Genomic DNA, 27425 nt, shown 5'->3' on the forward strand with positions numbered 1-27425 from the left:
TAACCGGCTGACGTATATGCACCACTACATGTTCTTTTGGCAAGAAAGCAGAGTGTGGGTCTTAGAACATGATTTTGAATGGGAATATTTATTTTAAAAAGGGTTTTTTTGTTTTATGATACTACTATTATTATTTTTTTCTTTTAAGGGCCAGTTAACCTAAAAATGAAGTAAAGCTATGTTTCCACTTACCCGGAGTGCTATCTATCCATCCTATGTTGATACTGCACCAGAATAAGTAACATAGCTTCATTTACTTTTATTTTTGGGAAATAAGGGAAAAATTACATTATAGTGAATGATATAGTGGCCGCCACTTGCAGTCTGATGGTCAAATTGACCCCTCTGGCCTTTCATACAGAGAATGGAACACTGAAGGGAAGGGAATCATTGAAGACATTAAAGGCTGTATTTCTCTAATCTTTCTCTCTCACTCTCTCTCCCTTGCTTGCTCCGTCTCTTTCTTTCTCTCAAACAGTGTTTATGGAGATAGCAGAAGGTTCTGGAAGTAGTGTTTGTGAATGCTAATCCTGTTGTTTCTGTTCTTTGCAGGGAAGGTGACTGGTGGCTAGCTCGCTCCCTGACTACGGGCGAAAGTGGTTACATTCCCAGCAATTACGTAGCGCCTTCAGACTCCATCCAAGCAGAAGAGTAAATCCTCCCCCATCTCTCTAAACATTGTATTTACAATGCTTAAATTTAAACTGGCCGCACTGAGAAAAAAAGAACCCCCAGCCCATTGCATTATCTTAGAAAAGTAGCTACTCATCACCCTCCCTTTACACCCTATACCCTGCCCTCATGTGTACACCCTTGTCCCCACCCTAAACCCACTCTCATGTGTACACCCTTGTCCCCACCCTAAACCCACTCTCATGTGTACACCCTTGTCCCCACCCTAAACCCACCCTCATGTGTACACCCTTGTCCCCTCCCTAAATCCACCCTCATGTTTACACCATTGTACCCACCCTAAACCCACCCTCATGTGTACACCCTTGTCCCCTCCCTAAATCCACCCTCATGTTTACACCATTGTACCCACCCTAAACCCACCCTCATGTTTACACCATTGTACCCACCCTAAACCCACCCTCATGTTTACACCATTGTACCCACCCTAAACCCACCCTCATGTTTACACCATTGTCCCCACCCTAAACCCACCCTCTTCTTTACACCCTTGTACCCACCCTAAACCCACCCTCATGTTTACACCCTTGTCCCCTCCTTAAACCGCCCTCATTTTGAGCCTTAGCGTACCTCCTGACGATCGCAGGAAGTAAAGCAGAGATGTGACTGGGAGCCGGTGTTCCTCAAGCCAAGCGCAGTTCAGGCTGGAGATGCCGATGGCTGTTCGCCCAAGTGTCTTTCCAACCAGCTGCACACGAACGTGCGCTCGGGTGCACACACACTCACACACATCCTGACGCTCTGCCTGTCCCGGCCCGGCTCTGACCCTCTGCGGTGTGCCCCCTCCTCCCCTGCAGGTGGTTCTTTGGGAAGATCACCCGCCGCGACTCGGAGAGGTTGCTCCTGAGCCTGCACAACCGGAGAGGGACGTTCCTGGTGCGAGAGAGCGAGACCACCAAGGGTGAGTGAGGCCTGAGCATGGAAAAGCACGTTTCAACAGGAGTCATGTTATGTAATACGCCAGCCCCTTTTCATTTTCCAGTAAAGCGTGCGCTATTCACAAAAACGAGGGAACCAACAATCTTCGGTAATTGCCACAGTGACAAATCTAAATTGCTTCTCAAAAGCTGGTTAAATTTATCTCCCGTGGGACTAAGATTCTCTTTCAATTATGAATCTGCAGAATGCTGAAATGAAATGAGCTGATTTAATAGGAATCATTCCTAATCATTTTTTGATTAAAGCCGCCGTGCACCGTCTCTGCATCGCGGCTTGTGAAAGAGCCGTTTGACCGATGCGGTCGGTTTTTGGTTTTCTACAAACCCATACTCTGTGCATTGATCTGTGGCTGTAATCGGATCTGCTGTGACTTCTAGTAGAGAGTTGCGTTCATCAAAGCCAAACATTTGTGGATTATGAGGGGTCGTGACCCTGAAGGAGCAGGCTGGACTCGTCGTAATAAGTTGCATTACATTACATTGATGGCATTTGGCAGACGTTCTTATCCAGAGCGACGTACAACAAAGTGCATACCCATAACCAGGTATAAGTGTGCTGAAAGACCCTAGAGGGAAGTACAATTTAAACTGCTACCTGTACAACAAAGATAAGGACCAGGGCCTATTTGTTATTTTATTTTATTTTTTTAAACAAACAAATAAACAAACAAACAACAAAGCAAAAGTGACCAAACTTAACTAGCCAAACACTGCTTACCTAGCCAACTAAAAATACCGATACACAAAAAAGTAAATCACAGAAAGACAATTAACGTTCACAGGGAGGTAGGGAGGGATGGGGAGAGGTGCTGCTTGAAGAGGTGCGTCTTCAGTTTGCGCTTGAAGGTGGGGAGAGATTCTACAGTTCTGACCTCAACGGGGAGTTCATTCCACCACCGTGGAGCCAGAACAGACAGTAGTCGTGAGCGTGAGGTGGAAGTTCGGAGAGGGGAAGGTACCAAGCGGCCTGTGGAGGCTGAATGAAGAGGTCTGGCAGGGGTGTAGGGTCTGATGATTTTTTGTAGGTAAGCTGGGGAAGACCCCTTAACTGCTTGGAAGGCTAGCACCAATGTTTTGAATTCGATGCGAGCCATGACAGGCAGCCAGTGGAGGGAAGTAAGCAGGGGGGTGACATGTGAGTATTTGGGAAGGTTGAAGACCAGACGAGCTGCTGCATTCTGGATAAGTTGGAGGGGTCTGATGGCGGACGCTGGGAGGCCAGCCAAGAGGGAATTGCGGTAGTCCAGGCAGGACAGAACCATCGCTTGGACCAGGAGCTGGGTAGAGTAGGGGGTGAGAAAGGGGCGGATTCTCCGTATGTTGTATAGGAAGAAACTGCATGACCGGGTCACCACCACAATATTCTCAGAGAGGGACAGTCTGCTGTCCATCATCACGCCAAGGTTCCTTGCACTGGGTGATGGCGTAAGTGTGGTATCCCCGAGGGAAATGGAGAGATCCAGATGGGGAGAGGTATTAGCAGGGATGAATATCATTTCAGTCTTACCTGGGTTGAGCTTTAGATGGTGGTTGTCCATCCAGCTCTGGATGTCACTCAGGCAAGCAGAGATACGGGCTGAAACCTGTGCATCAGATGGTGGGAACGAGATGAAGAGTTGGGTATCGTCCGCATAGCAGTGGTAGGATAGCCCATGTGCAGTGATCACAGGGCCAAGGGAACAAGTGTAAAGAGAAAAAAGAAGCGGGCCTAGGACTTGGGGAACTCCTGTGGCAAGGGGCCGAGGTGTCGATACCGTACCAGCCCAGGCAACCTGGAAGGTTGAAAGGTAGGACTCAATCCAGTCCAGGGCTGTGCCACAGATGCCCGTTGCTGACAGGGTGGACAGGAGGATGGAGTGATCCACAGTGTCGAAGGCAGCAGAGAGATCTAGAAGAATGAGGACAGAGGAGAAGTGCACAGTGGCCAAATAAGATTGCAAACCGAGAGAATATTTTTGGCTGTTTGGGGGAATGCATGAATTCTCAGGAACTTACTCCAACAACATGTCTGGCGGAGAGCACATGTCGCCTGAACTGAAACTGCGTGCGGTTCCATTTTGAAAATTGTGTATTGGAAAACGGTGCCATGACATCGGCCTAGTAAGAGTTCTGTGGCGCTGGAACTTTTATGAGAGTAGTGAACTTGCCAATGCTTAAGGCGTAGCTTGCTGTCTTGAATAGAAATGTAAGAAACATAGGAGTGAGCTGGTTTGAAGATGATGTTATCTGCAGAGTGTACGAGTGTCAGAGCAGAGGCAGGGTTTTGTCAGGGGAGGCGGGTGATTTCAGATCAGCGAGGCCCTGTGGGGTGAGCGAGAGGCAGAAGTAGGTCACAGGCTGGATAACCGCAGGCAATGCATTGCTGCTGAAATGGAGAGAAAGGGGGATGGCTTTGGGGGTGCACCCAGTGAACCAGCTCTCTGTTTAAACAGCACCCCCTAGTGGTGTCCTTGCAGAACTGATCCTGGCATGGTTTTTTTAGATTAGTTGTAATTGTTGTGTAAATTTGAATTAATTGAATAAATGTTGTGGTGAATTGTTCTGAGTCAGGTTCAAAGCTTTTGTGCCAACCCCTTCCCAGGTGCCTACTGCCTGTCCATCCTGGACTGCGACAACACAAAGGGCCTCAACATCAAACACTACAAGATCCGCAAGCTGGACAACGGTGGCTTCTACATCACATCCAGAACCCAGTTCAACAGTCTGCAGCACCTGGTCAGCCACTACCGCAGTGAGTGAACATGGACCTGCAGGTTTGGACCGGAGAGTGTTGATGCAAGCTATCACTCTCTGGAGATGCACTTAGGGAAGGAGATTATGGAAGAATACGGACATTTCACTGTGTTGCTTAAGTATTTATGTCATCCATGTCTGTGTTGGGTAGTGATAAGGGTCCAGATACTAAACTTTCAGCCCTGATCCTGACATCAACAATTTTAATGGTGGAGATTTTACATGGGTCCCAGCTCTTTTTAAATCGCAGACATGAAATACCTAAAAACAAAACTTTTTGGTTGTCTGAGCTGTCTGAGAATGTTCATAGATTATCCATTGCAATACGCTGAGTATTCTCCACTTGAGTTGGAGAATAATTAGGTGTATCGCGTGGGAAGTTTTTGTTCTATAAGATGCATTGTTGGCTTGAGCAGAAGACTGTTAGTGGGTGTAAAGTTGGATCTCTTCTGTAACCCACTCCCAGAGCATGCAGACGGGCTGTGTCACAGCCTGACGGAGATCTGCCCCGTCCTGAAGCCTCAGACCCAGGGCCTGTCCCGCGACGCCTGGGAGATCCCCCGCGAGTCCCTCCGTCTGGACTTGAAGCTGGGACAGGGCTGTTTCGGAGAGGTCTGGATGGGTACGTCAGTCTGACCTGAACACACGTGCGCAGACACACACACACACACACCTACACGTGCACACACGCACAGACACGCACAGACACACACACACACACCTACACACACGTGCAGACACGCACACACACACATAAACGTGCACACACGCGCAGACACACACACACACCTACACGTGCACACACGCACAGACACACACACACCTACACGGGGCACACACGTGCAGACACACACACACCTACACACACGCAGACACACACACACACACACACGCACTCAGACACACACACACACACACCTACACGTGCACACACGCGCAGACACACACCTACAAGTGCAAAGGGGGTGGTACAAAACATAAATACCTTGAGCCAAGAGCTGCATAAGCAGGAGCACGGTTTCCAAATGTCTGTCATTCACAATTGAAAATTAAAAAATGGCAATTGCATCTGAATCTGAATGTCAGAAGACTTGATTTTTCATGAAATTGGGAAGAACTCAAACATATACATACAGTATCCTCCATAAGGTTTGGGACAAAGACGTGTTATGTCTTGATTTGCCAATATTACATTTGGAATCACAGTTAACATATGGTTAAAGTGCAGTCTCAGATTTTATTAAAGTGTTTATTCATTTTGGTTTCACCATGTAGAAATTACAGCTGTGTTTATTTATACATTAGTACAGTAGTACATAATGTTTGGGACACATGGCTTCACAGGTGTTTGTAATTGCTCAGGTGTGTTTAATTGCCCCTTTAATGCAGGCATTAGAGAGCTCTCAGCATTCAGTCTTTCCTCTCGTCTTTTGATCACGTTTGGAAACTATTATTGCTCTTTATTAGCATGAGGTTGTGCCAGTGAAAGTCAAAGAAGCCATTTTGAGAGTGAGGACCCTTTCACACCTACCCGGTTTGGTCCGCTTTAATCAAACCACCATAATCACCTCTCCAAAGAAACCAGACTAACTGAGGAAAAAAAATAATTGGAACATAATTGAGAAGAAAGAGCACTGGTGACTAATTTGTAGAATTTGGTGTTGTACTGCTGTGCTAAAACGTGACCTTATGTGCTCCTGAACAGGCATGTGGAACGGCACAACACAAGTCGCCATTAAGACGCTGAAGCCAGGCACCATGTCACCTGAAGCCTTCCTCCAGGAAGCCCAGGTGATGAAGAAGCTGAGGCACGAGAAGCTGGTCCAGCTGTACGCAGTGGTGTCCGAGGAGCCCATCTACATCGTCACCGAGTACATGACCCAAGGTTCGCACCGCACACAGTTGTGGGAAATGAGACTTACTCTCAGTGCTTTCAGTCTGTGTTTTCCCGAATTTCAGAGCCAACAACCAACTTCTTATCTCTGTCAGCTTGCCTTTATTAAAATGTGGTTCTTATATAGTTTAAGCATTAAAGGTACGATAGGTACGATTTGTGTGTTAAAACATTGTTACAAGACCATTGTGCGACATGGCTCAGGCAGTAAGAGCAGTCGTCTGGCAGTCGGAGGGTTGCCGGTTCGATCCCCCGCCCGGGCTGTGTCGAAGTGTCCCTGAGCAAGACACCTAACCCCTAAATGCTCCTGACGAGCTGGTCGGCGCCTTGCATGGCAGCCAATCGCCGTTGGTGTGTGAGTGTGTGTATGAATGGGTGAATGAGAAGCATCAATTGTACAGCGCTTCGGATAAAGACGCTCTATAAATGCCCACCATTTACCATTTACCATTTTACCATTGTAAATCCCTTCCTATCATTGAAAAAGGCTCACTGACATGTTGACTCACCCTCTGCCTGACACTCAGTACCACAAAACATTGTATAACTGTACAATAATTCAAGCTCATTGGTTGAAAATTGGTTCTAATTGCCACAGCCAATGGCGTTTCAACGTCAGCGTGTATACAGAGAAGGGGGAGGGATAAACAGTGTTGTGGTTTGAAGGTGTTTGTTGCTGCTATTCCTCTCTTGACCGTCCAAAATTACCTACTGCACCTTTAAATGAAACAATCAAATGAAATGAAAATATGGGAATATGCCATGTATTGTGTAACTAGAACTGTGTGTGTAAAAGTGCAGTGTTTAATTTGACTGATGAAAAGTGTATTACCTGACCCACAGAATTCCTTTTAAAAATTTCTAAGCAGTTTTATCAAAGAAAACAGAGAGCAGGTGCGAAATTCATGCTCTGCCTGAATTAATGCCCGTGTATAAGCCTGCTGAGCTTTTGAACGTGTATTACGTCAGACTACAGATGGTTCCAATGGGCTTTTTTTCGGGTCAAATGATTTCTTGTTGGGTATAAGCATAGCGCCTCGTGTGATTTCAACCCTGTTCCATTCTCAAATCAAAGCACCACACTTCAGCCGTATGTTGAACTACAGTAATCAAGTTTTAAGAATGTAACATTTTTGAATGAGGGCACATGCATTTGATAACTGGTTCTGAAGAATAACAAAAGATATCTCACCCCCCCCCCCCCCCCCCACAGGCAGCCTGCTGGACTTCCTGAAAGGTGATGCGGGCCGGATGCTACGCCTACCTCAGCTGGTGGACATGGCTTCACAGGTGAGGACGTCACAGACTGAAAACGGCTACACACGGCTCTGCATGACCTCTACTGTTAATACACAGCTCTGCATGACCTCCATTGTTAACACACAGCTCTGCATGACCTCTACTGTTAATACACAGCTCTGCACATGACCTTCACTGTTAACACACAGCTCTGCATGACCTCTACTGTTAATACACAGCTCTGCACATGACCTCCACTGTTAATACACGGCTCTGCATGACCTCCACTGTTAACACACAGCTCTGCATGACCTCTACTGTTAATACACAGCTCTGCACATGACCTCCACTGTACCACACAGCTCTGCATGACCTCTACTGTTAACACACAGCTCAGCACATGACCTTCACTGTTAACACACAGCTCTGCATGACCTCTACTGTTAATACACAGCTCTGCACATGACCTTCACTGTTAACACACAGCTCTGCATGACGTCTACTGTTAATACACAGCTCAGCACATGACCTCCACTGTTAATACACGGCTCTGCATGACCTCCACTGTTAATACACAGCTCTGCATGACCTCCACTGTTAACTCACAGCTCTTCATGACCTCCACTGTTAACACACAGCTCTGCATGACCTCCACTGTTAATACACAGCTCTGCATAACCTCCAGCCTTAACACACAGCTCTGCATGACCTCCACTATTAACTCACAGCTCTGCATGACCTCCACTGTTAACTTACAGCTCTGCATGACCTCCACTGTTAACTCACAGCTCTGCATGACCTCCACTGTTAATACACAGCTCTGCATAACATCCACTGTCATCCACAACTTTTTTTTTTATTTCCTCAAATGTTATGCATTTTATTTATTTTATTATACACATTCATGTTTTATATTGTAGCTGGTTTTATATTATTTGTGAATATTTCTTACTACGTCTTTTGTTGGAAAGGACTGTGAGTGTCCTGGACATTTGTGAATCACTATGTAAATACACGTGGCATTTATGGTTTGGAACTCAATTATCGGGCAGTGTAAAATGAAGGGCCTACAGCGGGTTGATTTGTGGTCGTGTTGGCAACTCACTCCCTCCAGATTGCAGCAGGAATGGCTTACGTGGAGAGGATGAACTATGTGCACAGAGACCTCAGGGCTGCCAACATCCTGGTGGGAGACAACCTGGTGTGCAAAGTGGCAGACTTTGGACTGGCGCGGCTCATCGAGGACAACGAATACACCGCCAGACAAGGTCGGGACAGCAGGGGGCGCTGGTTTGCCTGTCCCCCTCAGGCACGAGCTTAAGAATACTGACTGACACACCTTTCAGTGCTATACGCCTACGCTCATGGTTTTACCTGCTGTCTAAAAAGAGCAATGCATCAAGCCTAGTTTCAGCAGCTCCAAAGGTGGTACTTCTAATGGCTATGATAAAATTAGCAAAGGGGAGTCATCTATCAAAACGTAGTTTATTTTTTATTTCATCTGTTTATACAGCTGCATATGTTCTGATACATTTTAGCTGTAGTAGCTTTCTCAGGGGTATGAAAAATTGGCTACACCTTTCACTTAAACTGGGTAATGACAAAGTCACTTCACCATACTGCTAATATCCAATATCACTTCGAGTGACAATATGCAATTTCCGTGGTTTTGATGGATTCAGCAGCCACTCATGGTGACTCTCCACACTTGTTACTTCCATAGGCTTCTGTGCTCTCCCTGCATACATTTCCATATAGGGTGGGAGGGCAGGCCCTCCACTAACTTAACATTTTAATTAATTATTTAATTTTATAGAAATTAAATAAAATTACACAAATGGACTCAGTGGTCATTGCTAGAGAACATATGCCAGTGGACATAGGTCTCAAATATGGTATTTGTTCATATGGCAAAATCATACATTGCCACTTTAACATCTTGGTCTAGTTAGTGTTCTATATATCTTGATTAATCTTTTTCTTTGAATGCATGACCTTTTAAAAGTCCTCTAATTATTTCCGCACAGCCTATATTACACTTGTGCATGCTTGAAAGAGGAGAAAAATGTGATAACTTGGTATGAGCCAAATTTCAATCTATAGGAACTTATTTTTAGGTGCCTGAGGTGACGTCCAGAGGCAGTCATGCAGTTATGTAAACTGTGCCAATTCACACCGCACAAAGATCTCTCATTTTGAGAATATTAAGTGCGTTGTGTTTGCAGTATGATAGATGTGTTGAACTAATAATTCTGATGGGTCTCCTGTCCTCCCAAAAGGAGCAAAGTTTCCCATCAAATGGACGGCCCCAGAGGCAGCCCTGTATGGCCGCTTCACCATCAAGTCCGACGTGTGGTCCTTCGGGGTCCTGCTCACCGAGCTTGCCACCAAAGGGAGAGTGCCATACCCAGGTACAGCGCCAGCAATTCATTGGCTTTCTGGACTAAATATGAGCCATCTTATGTAAACAATGTCACACACATTCTTATTATGAAGTAAATTATGGGGGAAAAATAAAGACTGTTGAATGTTTTGTTTGAGAATTTTTGTTGAATATAAAAAAACAATTTGATAACACATTTTTGTTTTTACGCAAATGAGCTCACTCTACAAATCAGCTGTGCCATCTGGGGGCACCCACCCCGGTTATAAAGGTAATGAATGCTAATCTACGGCGTTCCTCTACAGGGATGGTGAACAGGGAGGTGCTGGACCAGGTGGAGCGTGGCTACAGGATGCCGTGTCCGGCGGAGTGCCCGGAATCCCTGCATGACCTGATGCTCAGCTGCTGGCGCAAGGACGCTGAGGAGCGGCCCACTTTCGAGTACCTGCAGAACTTCCTGGAGGACTACTTCACCTCCACTGAGCCCCAGTACCAGCCAGGGGACAACCTATAGAGGTCCCCAGGGGTCCCCCCGCAGGGAGTAGAGGAGTTTACCGGAGGTCCGTCCAGGCTCCCCCGCCACCCTGGCAGCCAAGGCTCCAAAGGGGGCGCCCGCACACGCACACCCCCGGGGCCTTACCCCTCCAGACGGCTCCACGCAGTCGGAGTCCGAACGTCCACCATGACTGTCTGAGGTCCGCTTTGCGGTCAGCAGAACACGCACTAAAATCAGGAAATGCACCCCCCATTTTCTCCAAATCTGTATAAATAGACGAATGGGTAAACGAATGACCAGAAATATTTTTGGAATACTTACTTTTTTTTTTTTATTCATTATGAGTTTTAAGAGCTTCCACTTTATTCTTATTTTTTCTGTTCACCTGATTTATTTTGGTGCCATTTTCTTTCTCTCTCCATGGCTTTTTTTATTTAACTATAAAAAAAAACCTTGGATTAACTGGAACGTGGAATTTGATGAAACCAGAAACTTCCGTAACTGCTTGGTCAGCTCAACATGTACATTATTCAGCTGAAGCTGAGGGAAAGGGCTGGGAGGCTGTGATGAGACCACTTCAGAACCTCTGAGAACACTGAACTGCAAGATAAGAAAAAAGGCCCAAACTGCCCATGACTCTTTGAAAAGCATCTTTTTTTTTTTCTTTTTTTTTTTGCATACTACTGATTGCCTAGTCTCATTTCTCGACCAGTTTCTTTTTGTGCCAATGAAAACCATTTTGTACTCTCATTGTGTATATAGTTTATTTTCATTATTCTGTACTTTATTATGAAATTCAGTATGCGAGGCCGGAAAGTAATGTCAGATCGTTCCAAAATGTATGAAATCATGGACTACCATTTCTTGTACAAGCACTCATACAGTGGCATTGCATAGTACGGACCGGTTGATTTCTGGTAAGGGTTTTGCACTTGTGCTGACTAAAGGTACGAATTAAAACGGTGACTGCCTAAATTATGGCCTGTTAAGGCATGTTTTGTGTATTTTTCCTACACCATTTATGCAAAATGATTTGGTAGAAATGTGCTGGAAGATTTTATGTATTTACTACTCATAGTCAGTAAGCATGTTGCCATTATTGTAATCAGAAGTTGGACAAGCAAGCAGGAGCGGGGTCTATCGCTACTTTTCCCTCTGCAATATTTTTGTATATTTCATTTGTTTTTTAATTTAGGATCTGTGTGAGATAGGGATGTGGATTACAATGATCAATGTGAAGAAGCCAACATTAATCTGTGCCATACACTGCCACATGCTTTCCTTCTGCCCATTCCACATTGCAAATGGCAGTTTTGAAGTATATGTACAGTACGTATGTTCATAAAGATTGTCAAAGTGGACAATCTGCTTCTTCCTGTACGTTTGGATACTGGCTATACTATCTTAAAAAAACTGTTTTTTTATGCCATTTTTATTTATGCCATTTTTGTTTCCTGGGTATTAATGAGACACATCATCGATCATAAATGTATTCAGTCGCTGCACTGAGATGTGGATTGATGTCATTACCTATGTAATGTGATTACCAGGTTTTTATGCCATATTGGGTGAAGGGTAATCCTAAAACCTTGAGGTTTTCTCATTGCTTCCCTTTTTTCTCTTTGTTTTAGATTTAAGTCCCATTAAGTGCATTTTGACCATTCAGTAACAGTCCAAACATCTTTATATTTTAAACATAAATAAAACCAAATTAAATAACTGTTTCAATCAAGGTTAAAGAAATATCAATATGTATGGATTACACGTTACAAAATGGATGTTTACCTGGATTTGTTCTCCACTAGAATATATAATCCCAGAATAGTAAACAAACAAGCCATGTGACCGCATTGTTATAATATATTTGGGAATCATACATGTGGGAGTAAAGTATGAAATGCACATATTTCAGGTTCTGTGTGGAGAAAGGACACTTTGTAAACCCCAAATGAACGTATTATGCTTTGTATTCTTTTTGGTGGGGGGCGTGTCCAGGCAAAACTAATACAAGAATGTAGTTAGCTACCAACCTCAGTAAAAACAAGTAGTGCAGCAGTACAGAGGGCAAGAATTCTTCAGGTTTTTGACTCCAAGACAAGTTTTGGATGATGTCTGTACATTTACTGTACAGTACTGTATGTGTACAGTTAAATGTTAGCAATAGCTCCTTCATAAGTGCCATTTGAGGTTTAAATATTGAATAGCAGGCACTGGCTTGTAAATAGCCAATGCGAATGACTTCTTTGCTGTATATCCTAATTCATAAATTTGGTTTCAGGAAAACCATTGAAATTATTGTCATTTTAGTTTTCTGCTCTGTTTTTATTTTAAACCAGGTAACACCACATTGGCTAGCAGTTGTAGACTAGTGGTTATTTAAGAAAATGGGCTCTTAAACCAAAGGTTGAAGGTTCGATTCTCAGGTGGGGCATTGTCATCATACCCGTGAGCAAAGATAATTAAAGTCATTTATTCAGCAAAATATTATATTCACCCTTAGTAAGGGTGCATGCTAAGAAAATAAATAATGTGAATCCATTGGACATCCCAAATCCAAATAGGTCAATGATTTGGATCGAAGTGGTTTTAAAGAGAGTGTTCATTTCTGGGTTATTTTTTTATATATTTATTCATTTTTGTCCTGTTTCTGTTTTAATATGTTTTTGATGGCCTATACTTTTTATGTGTGATGAAGGATATTATAAATATTTGCATAAGTTTCTGATGACTTGTCATGACTAGGGCTACCATCATATTATTCACGGCCGGGTTCTCCCCCTGCTCCTCCCCTCCCAGACAGCAGCCCTGATCATGGCACTGCTAGCTATAAAGCATTCAAGGTTTAGTGGTCTAAAGCAAAAATAATAAATATCCAGCAATTCCTATGAAGCTTGTACAGCAATGCTGTGCTTCCAGAGGCTATACATATGAAGATAAATCTTACTGCTTTGCTTCACAATTGTATTCATAAATATGTTTTTAATGTTGTTCCAGTACTTATTTTCCCGGGTTGAATGTGCCATAGCAAATATTTCCAACCAAACATAATATAAAATATGCTTTTTTTGAAGAATAATCACATAATGTTTCCAGATAACCTCTGGAAACATAACATCCCTGTACAAATGGTTTTGAAGTATGATTTCTTTCTTTCCACATGAACACCTAAATACTCAACAGAAGCTTTTCTGAATGTATGAAATCTCCTTCATTGGACAGAGTTTGGGCCAATCAAAAACATATAGTGAAACAGATATATATAAATAAAAAACCCAGAAAGTGAACTTTCCTTTTAACATTCTATGAATAAAAGGATAATTCCCTCATATCTGTAAGGCCTTATGGAGCTAAAATACCAGCTTTATTTGAAACTCTGAGAAGGATAGAAAAGGCTGGGGGGAAACATTCATTTTGTGTTACTCTACATGTGGGTACTCTGACTGGTAAAGTACTTATTTTTTTAGAATAGTGAGGCAAGCACTTAATTAATTTCTCTTTCTGGTGACTAGTAGATAAATATTGAGTTTTACACAAGCTGTGTTGTATTTTAGATTATTTTAGTGTTACTATACTCAGTTTCATATCAATGTAAGTGAAGTTATATGACGGTTACATATGGGAAATCCTCCAAAATGAATCTGGAACTGAATTATAATGCAATTTGGCCATTTAGTCATTTGTCCCTTAGTGTCATTCAACTTAATTAGCGCCAAGGAGGGACTCTGGTTTGGGTCACTTTACCACATCTGAGCCTGTGTCTGTTTTCTAAAGCTATGCAGTTTCTGGACTGTGCCATTCCTCTGTAGCTTATTTTATTTTACATGGACAATAGATGCATCTCCAAATAAATATGGGGCTTTGCAACAATGTAATGTTGATTTTGTTCTCTGAAATGGATTTAATGGATCAAAACACACCTTTCTGGCTATAATCTGCCACCTTATGTTGTAATCTTTAAATGTGCAATAAATTATGTTTCAGAAGTGTTGTTTTGCTTTTCAGAAGGGCAACTATTTAATGGGTGAATGTTGAAATATGGATTGGAATTCCAGCTCTATAGTCTTAATATATGCGTCTGTGCCTACTTGTACATACTGAGTGTAGTCCAACCGATATCAACTAGTGGATATGTTTGCATTATAGATTCCTGAATTTATTCTTTCAACATTTTACCCCATAGTTGTTCTTTTGGCTGTAATGCAGATATTCCTTTTTTTTTAAATAAACTAATACATGAGAGGATCTGGACATTTTGTGCTTGCTCTTCCTTTTTACTGTTTGCTTCAATATTAAAAAGTAACCCAGAGCATAGGTGTTGTCTGAAGAATCTTTGACCATTATGCCTGAAGTAGCTTTCAATGAAGGTTTACAGCTATAATTAAATTCCTCATTAATTGTCTGTCATTGTGGACCTGATTGCAATGAGCAGGCAACTGATTCGTTCCTTTATTTGCTTTAAACAGTTATGGCATCAAAATTGGAGCATGTTTATTTATTTTGTATGATTTAGCTACTGAAATTATTTTCATGTACTTTAAATGAATGTGTAGCATCTCTCTCTCTCTCTCGACATGACCTAAAAACTTTGCAACCATAATTTTCTATGTAAATGTAGCCTACCTTTACTGTCAATTGAATTAGGCCTATGCCCTAAAACTAATCAGATCATTCCTTAACCAAATAAGTATTCTAGTACTAGTAGTAGGTTGGCTAATCATGCAACTAGTTTAGACTATGTACACAAATATCCTAGTTCTGATGTTTTTGCATTTTACACCAATGGAAGCTTAATATGCTTGTACATTTCACATAACAGCTGGCTAAAGGTTAAGTAAAAAAAGAATAATAATTCGGCGGCTGACTATTAGGCTACATACTTACCTTCGGAAAGTATCAGAGCTACTGTAACTTCTTTAAATACAAACAACAACAAAATCTAGATAATAAACCACGCGCCAATTATTTAATTACTTTCAAAAGACCGGGCAGACGGGAGTTCGAAGAAAAGGCAAAATGAACTTGGGGGTGGAAGCCGAATTTCGCGAAATAGAAGAAAAGCAGTGGAGCGTCTTTTTCCGGGTATACAGCTAGCTAGGTATCAAACGTAGTGTTTGGGTGGGGTAAACGATTTGACGCGCTAGGTAATGTTAGTACTCCATCGCCGAAGTTGAATGGTTCAAGATGAGAAAGTCAGTAACGTTAGCCTAACGTTATATTGTGGTATTCTATTGTCAGCGTCAGACCCGGAAGATACCTAATTTTGTTCTGCTAACGTTAGCCTATCTAATAGGAAATATACATTTTGCGAGCATACTTTTAACAACTTAGCTAACGTTATAACATTAGCTGGGCAAACCCTGTGCTTGTTTAACCGCCAATGTTAACTAACGTTATAAAAGGCAAATTCATTTTGTTTGAAATGAACAATTCTTTTGTTACTGTTATCGATGACATTTCCCACAACGTGGTCAGGCTCGCAGATAACGGTTATTTATCTGACCTCGCATCGGGAGAAACTAGCTAACGTTAGCTATCTATTTTAGAAGAAAAAATTAACTTTACTTAAAGTTAATTTCAGTTACACACAGTTGGTAACATGCTGCTGGTAACATTTGTTTTTCCTCTTGTCGTTTGAGACCACTATGTTATGTTCAACCTCATTGACGTCGGTTGTTGTAGCGTAAATATTGGGATGCCCTCATTACTAAAGCATGCAAAATTGACAGAAATTACGATAATGCAGAGACTCATTCTTTACAACATTATTGAGATTAACCTGTTCACCTCCTGTAAACATACACAATTCAGATGCACGTTCACGCTGCCACATACGCTCCAAAATAGTTTCTTTTTTTTTTTTTATAATTTTGCTGCTTCCAGTCCTGATAATCTTTATCTCCCCATTGGTCAGTATATTTAAACCAAAACCACACATTTCAGATAATCGTAATATTGGTCACCTTCGTCGTTGCCAAATTTTACATAAGAATGAGACTAAGAATTTCTTGTAATTTAATATAATTAAATGATATTAAAGAACAAATGTTGCATCATATTGCTTTGTGGCCTTTTCAAACAGATGTAAAAAGTATACTTTTTCACGGCAATTGTGCTGAATACAGTAGAAGATCTGCCATGTTCACATTTTACATTTTAGTCATTTGGCAGACGCTTTTAATCCAAAGTGCATAGGTTCTTCCACAAGTTAAAGCATCACATCCATAACTAGTAAAATACACATGAAGTGCTGTTCTAAACAAAACATAGTCATCGTAATTCCTTTTTTCTTTTCTTTTTTTGGGGGGGGGGGGGGTTAGACAAGGGGGCTATCGAAAGGGGGGGGGGGGGTTGGGAGGAGGAAATCAGGAGGACTAAGATACAGTTTGAAAAGATGTGTTTTTAGTCTGCATCGAAATAGGGGGTGGGATTCTGCTGTCCTGACAATGGTAGGCAAGTCATTCCACCACTGAGGAACCAGAACGGAAAGCAGGCGTGAACGTACAGCTGGACCGCCAGGTGCTCGTAGTGAGGGAACCATAAGGCCACCAGAGCTGGCAGACCGGAGTGGTCTAGCTGGGGAGTAGGGAGTGATTAAGGATTGGATGTCAGGTGGGGCAGTCCCCTTAGCAGCCTGAAATGCCAACACTAGGGCCTTGAATCGGATGCGTGCGGCAATAGGAAGCCAGTGGAGGCCAATGAGGAGTGGGGTGACATGAGCTGACCTGGGTTGACTGGTGATCAGGCGGGCTGCAGCATTCTGGACCAGCTGGAGGGGCACACGCTGGGAGACCGGCTAGGAGGGGGTTGCAGTAATCCAGGCGGGAAATGACGAGCGCCTGGACTAGGAGCTGGGTGGCCTGTAATTGTTACAGCCTTGCCCTCGCATACATTGCCACAGGGTTGTCACAATGACAGCCATCTCCTGAAAGTTCCCAGCATGTGAAGGTTGCTTTTCTGAATGTTTATTTGCTATGTATTTTCTCCTTTCTAGGATCTCGATGTGCTATCAAGTGATCTGCCTTATAAACATGCCAAACTGCCGGAAAACAAAGGGAGAAATCGCTACAGAGAAGTTTGCCCATGTGAGTGATGTTTTAGGCTGCTTTTCTTCTTTTGAAAAATGTGAGTAGACTTTCTTAATAATGGGAGAATGTCAACAAACAGCTGAAATGGAGGGGAGAAATTTCTTTAATTTGCTTACTTCTTTTTTTTTAATGGCTGTAGATGGTATTAGTTAAAGTCTCTTCTTCCCTGTGTGAAAAGTTAGACCCAGGAAGCCTACTTCCCGCACTGATGGGAAATAGCACAATTTAATTTTTTGTCTCCTGTAGAGCCATAGCATAGCGTACATTATGGGAATGACTTCCTGTTTCTTTGTTCTGTTTGTGTTTGTTATTTATTTTACTTCTATAGCGGCAGTAGTCTTTTCTTGTGCAACACTTCAAACCTTAATACCTTGCAGTAATTATGTCTTTACAGTAAATACAGTTTATTCTCACATTGTTTGTCTGTTTTCCAGTCGACCACAACCGAGTATATCTGCAAAAAGGCACCAATGACTACATCAATGCCAGCTTACTCATTATGAAGGAGGCCAGAAGGAAGTACATTCTCACACAGGTAATGCTGCTAGTGCCAGACCATTCTCGTCATAATCTCATACAAGAGCTTTTCAGCAACGCACCTCTGGTCATTCATATTTTTTCAGCATACGTTGGCCAAATTCAGCTTTGATTTAAAATGCCTATTTATTATGTCATTGGGTGATACAATTGACTGACATTTTATCAGTGATCGGTATTTTATATGTTAAACTCCAGCGGGCTATGCGTGGGATGCAAAGTGAATTGCCCATATCTTGCAGTATAAGTAATGAAGTCAGGTGCTCTTAGTTTTTGCTGTCAGTGCTGTAATAGATCATCTTACTTCACTTAATTATTTGCACCTGTCTGTGCCCTAGTTTCACCCTACATGGCTTAGACCGTTCTTTCCTCATTATTTTTTTCTAACTTTATTTGTGTAACAGTAGTAACCTCCTAGGTCTTTTCTTTTCAAAAGAAGTAAATGTGAAAGTAGTGGTGAATTTTCTTTCACTTGCCTGTCAGAGATAGCTTCCAATGTCTGTTTTAAATTACATTACATCACATTAATGGCATTTTGGCAGACTCTCTTATCCAGAGCGACGTACAGTTGATTGAATCCTCCCCTGGAGCAATGCAGGGTTAAGGGCCCAATGGTTGTGCGGATCTTATTGTGGCTACACTGGGGATCAAACCACCGACCTTGCAGGTCCCAGTTATGCACCTTAACCACTACGGTAGAGGCCGCTCTGTAATCGTAATGTAAATATTTTGGAGTGTGCCCACATGTGCCCTTTTTGACCTGAGGCATGCATGACCACCAAGAACATTCTAGCTTCTGCCAGTCACGTCCATTTAAATCATAGTGATTTAGCGCACAGTTAGCCACAGCACAGACAACACAAAACTCAAAACTATTAAATGACATCCGGTATATCCATTCTATTTGACTAGACTATAGTGAATCAAAAGGGAAAAGGGGCCGTCTTCTTTAAATACATCAGTAAACTTGGCTGTTTTGGCCACAAGGATTAGAAGCAGAGCAATCTGAGGGAGTATTTCACTGAGCATAATCCCTGAAAAACAGATGTCAAATCACTAGACTAAACACTCGTATAAGAGCACCAACAAAAGTAAAAATGTAATTTAGATTCCTAAGCACATTTGGATAGTAGTAGTAGTAGTAGTAGTAGTAGTAGTAGTAGTAGTAGTTTTAGTTTTAGTAGTAGTAATAATAGTATAAATCATATAAAATGTGGCACGGCAATAAAATAAGATGTTCAAACAGTAGCACAAAAGCAGTAGGTGATATAAGAGTGATCTGTGATACAAACACAGGACAAGCATCATGCTGCTTTCCTGGTCCCCCACAGGGTCCACTGCCCTCCACCTCCGGTCACTTCTGGCAGATGGTGTGGGAGCAGAGATCTGCTGGTGTGGTCATGTTGAACCGCATCATTGAGCTGGGCTCTGTGAGTACCAGCTGTGACATTTAGAAGCTACAAGGAAAGACTTAAAGTGATAGTTTACTTTCTGGGGTTTTTAGTTTAAGTGTACGTGTTAAATTGGCCCAGACAGCTCTTGAATGTGATGAAGGATATTTTCAATATTTAGAGACTTTTACTGATGACCTGCATCTTTCTTAAAAAGGTTTAGTATGGTCTTATGTTTGTACCTACCCTCTCTTTCCCAATATCTCAACATTAAATTTTAATTATTGTTTGTACTGCAATACAAACATTCCTAACATTTTGTGTTGTTTCATGGTCATTTATTGCTAGTTTAATTTCATAAATCTTCTCTGGCCTGTCATTCTTTTTCAATCTGTTCTTCTCATAAATTGGATTGTGCCACAGCATCAGTGTTCTTACTACAGTTTGTCAGAGTGTGAAATGCAGTACGACTTCATAAGGCGGGGAGTTAGCAGTCTGTAGTGTGAGGGTGTTCTCAACCCGACCAGGTGAAGTGCACTCAGTACTGGCCTCCTCCGGAGATCAGGGAGCTGGTGTTCAAGGACACAGGGTTCAGGCTCACCCTGGTCAGGGAGGACGAGAAAGCCAACTACATCATACGACACCTGGAGCTGGAGAACATGACGGTACTGCGGTAGCGTGTATCGCCAGCTCGCCGTGTTCGCTTGCTTTTTCCTTTTCTCACTTGATGTTCTATCGTCTTTGAATGTGTTTAAATGTTCATGTATGCGTGAGAGCCTTTGCAAAACAAACTCCCGCCAAACAGAGCCTGCTGTTCTAACTTAACATCTTCTGAGAAGTGAATTTTCTGTTGCTCTAGGGGCCTAGATGTGGGGCTGCTTTCATTTGAGTTGTATTTGGAATTAAAACGCATTGTTATACTTAAGTGTATAAATGCAAAAGCATATATATATATGCCTTTGTACATTGCTCAGAAAGAGAAAATGTATAATATCCTGTCTCAGCCTATCAAATCAGATCAGGCTGTAGCTATGCAGTACAAAACCTCAGTTTCTTCCTGTAAACTGTAAAAATGCATGACTATTAAAATGGAGTGTCGTGTTTTTCCCTAGACTGAGGAGGTGCGATATGTCAAGCACTTCCATTACACTGCCTGGCCTGACTTCGGGGTGCCCGAGACCCCCACCTCCTTCCTCAGCTTCATCCTCTTCATCAGGGTGTCGGGGTGTCTGTCTGAAGACCAGGGCCCCGCGGTGGTGCACTGCAGCGCGGGAATTGGCCGTTCCGGCGTGTTCTGCCTGGTGGACTACTGCCTCCTGCTGGTGAGCGTGGGAACAAGCACTGACACCCTGTGCGCTAACACCATAGCGGAATCCTTCCAATATACATTGATGCCTACTTACGAAAAAGATTTAGCTAAACGTAACGTGGTGCGCATAGCATAAAAAAAGGTCGCTTCAAGCGTTTATCGAGGCCGCTCGATTGAACGGGCGGACACGGCATCGACCTGGCGTTTTGAGCGGTCTCCCTGCGGTCTCTCAGATGTCGGTGAGGAAGGACCCTGCGGCGGTGTGTGTGCGGGACGTGCTGCTGGAGATGAGGCGGTGCCGAATGGACCTGGTCCAGACCCCTCAGCAGCTCCGCTTCGCCTACGTCGCCATCATGGAGGGCGCCAAGCCCATCCTGCGCCGCCGCTCCCTGCAGGTGCGTCAAAGATCGAGCATGGCCGTTCCAGCTGGGGAGGGGTGTCACGGATTCGGTTTGTCACCCGTCTGGGCAGGTTCGGCATACGGGGTCGATGCGGCTGGGCGATGCTGAAACGTGTTGTGAAAGGCGTTAAGCCAAGCGATGGAAGCGAGACAGCAGCACGCCCCGTGTGTCATCCGGCGAGCCGGGGGGCGTCGCGCCCACGCAGATGCGGACGCTGTGTGACTGTGTGGACGGTGAAACCCGTTTGAAGGAGTGCCCTCTTCGCCTTGGCAGGAGTCCATGAACGACTCGGACGAGGAGGACGCCCCGTTCGCGTTCCCGCGAGCTTCCCCTCCCTCCGGACCTCCCAGATCCGCCGGCTCTGAGGAGCTGGGCTTCTTCTCAGGAACGGAGGACGAAGATCATTTAGCTCATGAGCCCAGGTATCCAAACACACCGCTGTGATCAACAGTGTACCGTCAATACCATTGAGTGAACCACTGGGCTTTTAGTACTCTATAGACATTTGATTTGAGTATAATGGTAGCCTGTTCAAAGGATATAGCCATTTGATTGGAATGCCTCGCAGTGTACTCATGCTGTGGCCATTTGATGGGCTATGTGACAGCATGCTCATGTGCTATTGACTTCCATCATTGGAATATTTGACAATGTGCAGTATGTGCTGTTGGAATGGCCAATGGTCAGTGGTTGAAATATGCAAATGAGGTGTTTCAGAATGCAGACTGCTGTTTTGTGGGATAACTCACTCCATGCAGTCATAAAAGCCCACACACACTTCATTCAATTTTCAGTGACTTATGACTGGCTATAAAGGTGCAATGAAGTGCAATTAACAGGAATTATACAACAGATATTTCCTCTACAGTAGCAATTGAAACTAAGTGCCCAACTGATATTAAGTGCCCAATGATGGACGTCTTTTTTTAGTGCAAATGGCACTGGTCGTAGAGGAAGTTCAGGGGTCAGAAAGTAAAGGTCTTGCCATGTGTTTCTTCCACCCATAAACTGAGCCAGCTCATTTCACCAATTCAATCTACATCCTTGTGAAGAATTGTGCTAATTAGCAAATCCAGGTAACTGGAGCAATATACTGAGGAGAGCTTACTTTCTGAACCTGGACTTTCCACCTGTCCCTGGTCCCACACAGAGGCAAATGCTGGCCGGTATGTGGGGTGTATTTTTGGCTGGAGCCAGCGTGTCTGTGCCAGTGTGTCTGTGCCAGTGTGTTTGTGTCAGCATGTCTGTGCCAGCGTGTTTGTGCCAGCTTGTCTGTGCCAGTGTGTTTGTGTCAGCATGTCTGTGCCAGCTTGTCTGTGCCAGCTTGTCTGTGCCAGTGTCTGTGCCTGTGTGTCTGCATGTCCGTTTGTCTGTGCTAGCATGTCTGTGCCTGTGTGTCTGCACCTGTGTGTCTGTGCTAGCATGTCTGTGCCAGTGTGTCTGCATGTCCGTTTGTCTGTGCTAGCATGTCTGTGCCTGTGTGTCTGTGCTAGTGTGTCTGTGCCAGTGTGTCTGCATGTCCGTTTGTCTGTGCTAGCATGTCTGTGCCTGTGTGTCTGTGCCAGCGTGTCTGTGCTAGTGTGTCTGTGCTAGTTTGTCTGTGCCTGTGTGTCTGTGCCTGTGTGTCTGTGCTAGCGTGTCTGTGCCTGTGTGTTTGTGTCAGCATGTCTGTGCCAGCATGTCTGTGCCAGTGTGTCTGTGCTAGTTTGTCTGTGCCTGTGTGTCTGTGCCAGTGTGTCAGTGCCCGTGTGTCTGTGTCAGAGTGTCAGCGCCCGTGTGTCTGTGTCAGAGTGTCTGTGCCTGTGTGTCTGTGTTAGCGTGTCTGTGCCTGTGTGTCTGTGTCAGAGTGTTTGTGCCAGTGTGTCAGTGCCTGTGTGTCTGTGTCAGAGTGTTTGTGCCAGTGTGTCTGCCCGTGTGTCTGTGTTAGCGTGTGTGCCTGTGTGTCTATGCTAGTGTGTCTGTGTTAGCGTGTCTGTGCTAGAGCGTCTGTGCCCGTGTATCTGTGTTAGCGTGTCTGTGCTAGTGTGTCTGTGCTAGCGCGTCTGTGCCCGTGTGTCTGTGTTAGCGTGTCTGTGCTCGTGTGTCTGTGTTAGTGTGTCTGTGTTAGCGTGTCTGTGCTAGAGCATCTGTGCCCGTGTATATGTGTTAGCGTGTCTGTGCTAGTGTGTCTGTGTTAGCGCGTCTGTGCCCGTGTATCTGTGTTAGTGTGTCTGTGTTAGCGTGTCTGTGTTAGCGTGTCTGTGCCCGTGTATCTGTGTTAGCGTGTCTGTGCTAGTGCGTCTGTGCTAGCACGTCTGTGCCCGTGTATCTGTGTTAGTGTGTCTGTGCTAGTGTGTCTGTGTTAGCGCGTCTGTGCCCGTGTATCTGTGTTAGCGTGTCTGTGCTAGTGTGTCTGTGTTAGTGTGTCTGTGCCCGTGTATCTGTGTTAGCGTGTCTGTGCTAGTGTGTCTGTGTTAGTGTGTCTGTGCCTGTGCGTCTGTGCTAGCGCGTCTGTGCTCGTGTCGCAGTGCGTGCGGGAGGTCATGGTGGGACGCCTCCTCCTCCCTGCCCGAGCGTGTGTTGCGGAGCCGTTCCTCCAGTGCCCGGGGCCTGGGGCTCCAGCTCCGCACGGCGGGGGACGACACCGTCTCCCCCACACCACCGCCGCAGAGGAGGGGGGACAGACCGGCTGGGCCCGCGGCATCGCTGCTGACCACCGTGTACCTGTGTGCCACCCTGGCCCTCGGAGCCTACATCTGCTACAGAGCCAGTCTCCACTGACAGAGCAGCCTCATGCACCTCTCCCCTCGCCTGTTTGACATCCCCACTGCCTCCACCACTTCATCTGGTTAAAGCATGGTCATATCAGTGTGTAGAAAGTGTCTGTGATGTCAAATGATAATGCCCACCAACCGCAGACATGCATTGCTGGGATGTGTGTTGTTATGTTTTTGTATCTGATCCTCTTATTGTTGGAAAGGGATTACCTTGAAATCAACAGTGGATGGGGTGGTATGGTACATGTAGGGTATTGCAAGTGTGACATACGGGTGGTAGGGGGGCGGGTGAGGGGTGGTTTGTGCCGCAGTGGGACCAACATTGAACTCAGCTTTGTACCATCCATTCCTGGGTATCTATTGAGTTATTAAGTGTTTTGCTGAATTTTGTATTGATTAAAAAACAGCTTTATCTATATGCATCTGTTTCACTGTGAGTGTGTGAGTTGTTGCAATACCAGCTGACTGAAATGATGGTTCAGTTTTCTTTTCACAAACATTGACCATTGATGCATTTCCTTTTGTTAAATATGTATTAAATATTTATTCTATATTTAACTATAGGGTGGTAATATTTAACTATCTTTCTTTATTTGTCTTGTTTGTCTTTGTCTTTTGTGTCTTTTGTCCTTGATGCATAACCAAATATTTAAATAAAAACCATGTGATACCCAAAGCTCCACTGCAAGTTGTTGGATGCTTACGGCAGCAGTATAGTGTAAAGGTTAGAGAAGGGGCTTGAGGCATTATGTTTCATTTACTGGTACTGCTGTTGTGACCTTGAGAAGTTAAATCTGGAACTGCTTGAGTAAATATCCAGTTGTGTGAATGGATTATACAGTACGTGAAGGCATGTAAGCTGTGTGAATTGGCTACTCTATTGGGTAAATCTGCTACATACCTGAGATTTTAAGTTGTTGAAAGAAGGACAAATGACCCAGGTTATACTTTGTCTTTCTCCACTTTTTTCAAACCACTTCTGATTTATTTTTTATCAAATCAATCCAATTAGACTAGGGCTGTGCTTCTTTAAATTCCCACAAGAGGGTGCTCTGGATGTGTTTATTTGGGGAATTTCTTTTTACCCGTGCTGTTAATACCAGGATGTTTTCAGGGGAAAGGAAGGTGACGGAAATCTACTTGCCTCAGTCAGTCTTTTTTAACATAAAAATCAGACACAATAAAATAATAGACTTCCTTTAAAAAGGCAATGGATTTTACCTGAGTCTAAAGTATTAACTGGATATATTTTGGTGAATTGCTGTGGCCTTTAATTTAGAGCCAGGTTTATAATGGATGAAATTCTTCACAAACTATAAGCACTAAGCACTCAGAAATTATTATTTTTATTGTACATAATGCTAAACTTTCTGGGAATGTAGTATTTAATACTTTGGATTTGGCATTTGAAGTCCATTTGCTATTATTTTGGAAAGCTTTTAGTACTGTACTAGCAATAATAGGCATTGGGAGCCATAAGCACATTGTTCAGGTTGCGTACTGCAAAAGTACTACAAGAGTTTTGCAGTATGGAAATGTACGCAACAGTTGCATCACCATTTTAATACATAGAACAACACGTGACATGCCAAATCAATTCCCGTTACTCACTTAAATTTTTATTTACACCTAAATAAATGGAACAGTTCAGTAAAATAATCTAAAGACCTGATTTTTGCAGTGGCTATGCTGTTTTCAGTTTATACCATTACTTGTCATGGTGTGTCAGCTGGAACAGAAATCTCTGTTATGAGATTTAAAGCCATATGTGTTTACCATGGCTTAATAGTTTGGTCCTGATGTCCTTAGACACTGACAGTAAGCAAGTTTTGTATAATGTTGAATATCTATCTTATCAGCAACAGCAAACAGCAAAAGCACATACGGAAGTGAATAGTTGTAGTGGAAAAACCTCATCCGTATCTTCATTCTTCAGCTGTTTTACAAATCCACCACCTGACCAGTGACTCACCCAATAGAATGAGGTGAAAGAGGGAGTCCATTCAGTGATTTTGAGTATGCAGGTGTGTGCAAAGGGAGAAGGGTACAGCATTTCTTCTCTAAGCACTCATGAGGTGTGAGGTTCAGTATTACATCAGTCTAATGCTCATGTAGTAATGACTCCTGGTTATTTATGGCAATTGATATCGACTTAGAATTTAAATATATATATATTTTAAAAACCTCTTCAAAGGGTTAAGAAAAGATACTTAATCCTTTAATGTGTAAGAATGTTGTTAGTTGTACATTCTAACAGTGATGTAAAAATCACTGCTGGTAATTGAGTTCTAGAACACTAACTTAAAATGTAATAATTTAAAAAAAGAAATCCCTCTGTCTGGTGGCCTAATCCAAACATGTGTGACCTTCAACACAATCACTGCAAAGATACTGTGCGTAAAGAATTGGTTGTGATCAATGATCTGCGATTGAGGGAGTTCAATACCTTATGGAAATTCACAGACTTCCTGGAATCGGAATGTTGTATGGGAAGCTGAAGGAATGTGCACTGTAAACGGCATTTCTGTGGGGGCATTTGGTTTCCGGCGTGGGGGGGTAGCGGGAGGAGGAGGTTGTGGAGCAGAGCGGGGGTTACGCGCGTTGCCGAGGAATGCTGTCTCCAGTGAGTAATGGCACTCCCAAACTGTCTCATGAATGGCTGACTGACGTCAAAGGCAGGATGGAACAGGCCATGCAGAGCACTGCAGGGAAAAATACAGGCAAGGGTGTGGCCAACAGCAGGAAATGCTCTTAAAGACACAGTGCTGTTTTCTCCGCCAATCCCTTAATAGGGTCTGTGCAAATGTAGGTCAGCATGAGTGCAATGGCTTTTCACAGTGGTTTGAGCTTTCTCGGGGGTAGGGGTGCGCAGTTGCTTTTGCCGACTAATTATATAAATCAGATATTTTATTTTTTTGCAAACCTCATATTTGTAGTGTATAATAAATAATAAAAATAGAGAATGATGAGGATGACACGTTTGCCCTGGTGACAACATCGATCGGTGTGACCTTCGTATCAGAGAAAGTACAAAAATACATTAATAGATGCAGAATCATACTACAGTGGAGGGAACCACTGTACCTATTTTTAATGTTTCTAGAAGATGGTCACTCAAAGGGTGGCACGGATGGCGCAGTGGGTAGCACTGCCGCCTCACAGGTCCTGGGTTCGAATCCCCGTCGGCCGGGGCCTCTCTGTGCGGAGTTTGCATGTTCTCCCCGTGTCTGCGTGGGTTTCCTCCGGGTACTCCGGTTTCCTCCCACAGTCCAAAGACATGCAGGTTAGGCTGATTGGAGAGTCTAAATTGCCCGTAGGTATGAGTGTGTGAGTGAATGGTGTGTGTGCCCTGCGATGGACTGGCGACCTGTCCAGGGTGTATTCCTGCCTTTCGCCCAATGTATGCTGGGATAGGCTCCAGCCCCCCTGCGACCCTGTTCAGGATAAGCGGGTTCAGATAATGGATGGATGGATGGATGGTCACTCAAAGTTTATACTCTTCCCCTTTGTGTTTATATTGGATATTCCTAACCTAAAGTCTTTGTGTCTGATTGAAAGAAATTATTGTAT

General features: G+C 43.7%; 2 protein-coding genes across 3 annotated transcripts in view; both read left to right on the forward strand.

The window, feature by feature from the left end:
* The window catches only part of LOC133109528 (proto-oncogene tyrosine-protein kinase Src-like), a 42103-nt gene extending 27479 nt beyond the window's left edge, over positions 1–14624 (forward strand). For both annotated transcript variants that reach the window (XM_061218865.1, XM_061218866.1), the window contains 9 exons: positions 553–651; positions 1491–1594; positions 4213–4362; positions 4831–4986; positions 6070–6249; positions 7472–7548; positions 8612–8765; positions 9777–9908; positions 10186–14624. In XM_061218865.1, coding sequence (XP_061074849.1) covers positions 553–651; positions 1491–1594; positions 4213–4362; positions 4831–4986; positions 6070–6249; positions 7472–7548; positions 8612–8765; positions 9777–9908; positions 10186–10394 — 1261 coding nt within the window. In that variant the 3' untranslated portion in view covers positions 10395–14624. The remainder of the gene's footprint in view (positions 1–552; positions 652–1490; positions 1595–4212; positions 4363–4830; positions 4987–6069; positions 6250–7471; positions 7549–8611; positions 8766–9776; positions 9909–10185) is intronic.
* An 898-nt stretch (positions 14625–15522) lies between these two features.
* On the forward strand, positions 15523–21438 carry LOC133109431 (tyrosine-protein phosphatase non-receptor type 1-like; the record flags this gene model as incomplete). Its single annotated transcript, XM_061218754.1, has 8 exons — positions 15523–15565; positions 17368–17458; positions 17896–17996; positions 19330–19428; positions 19917–20054; positions 20502–20711; positions 20932–21093; positions 21373–21438. Coding segments are annotated over exons 1-8 (885 nt in total), but the record flags the coding sequence as incomplete, so codon positions are not given.
* Between the last annotated feature and the right edge of the window lie 5987 nt (positions 21439–27425).

Source organism: Conger conger, chromosome 14 (genome assembly GCF_963514075.1).
Source record: "Conger conger chromosome 14, fConCon1.1, whole genome shotgun sequence".
NCBI lineage: Eukaryota > Metazoa > Chordata > Actinopteri > Anguilliformes > Congridae > Conger > Conger conger.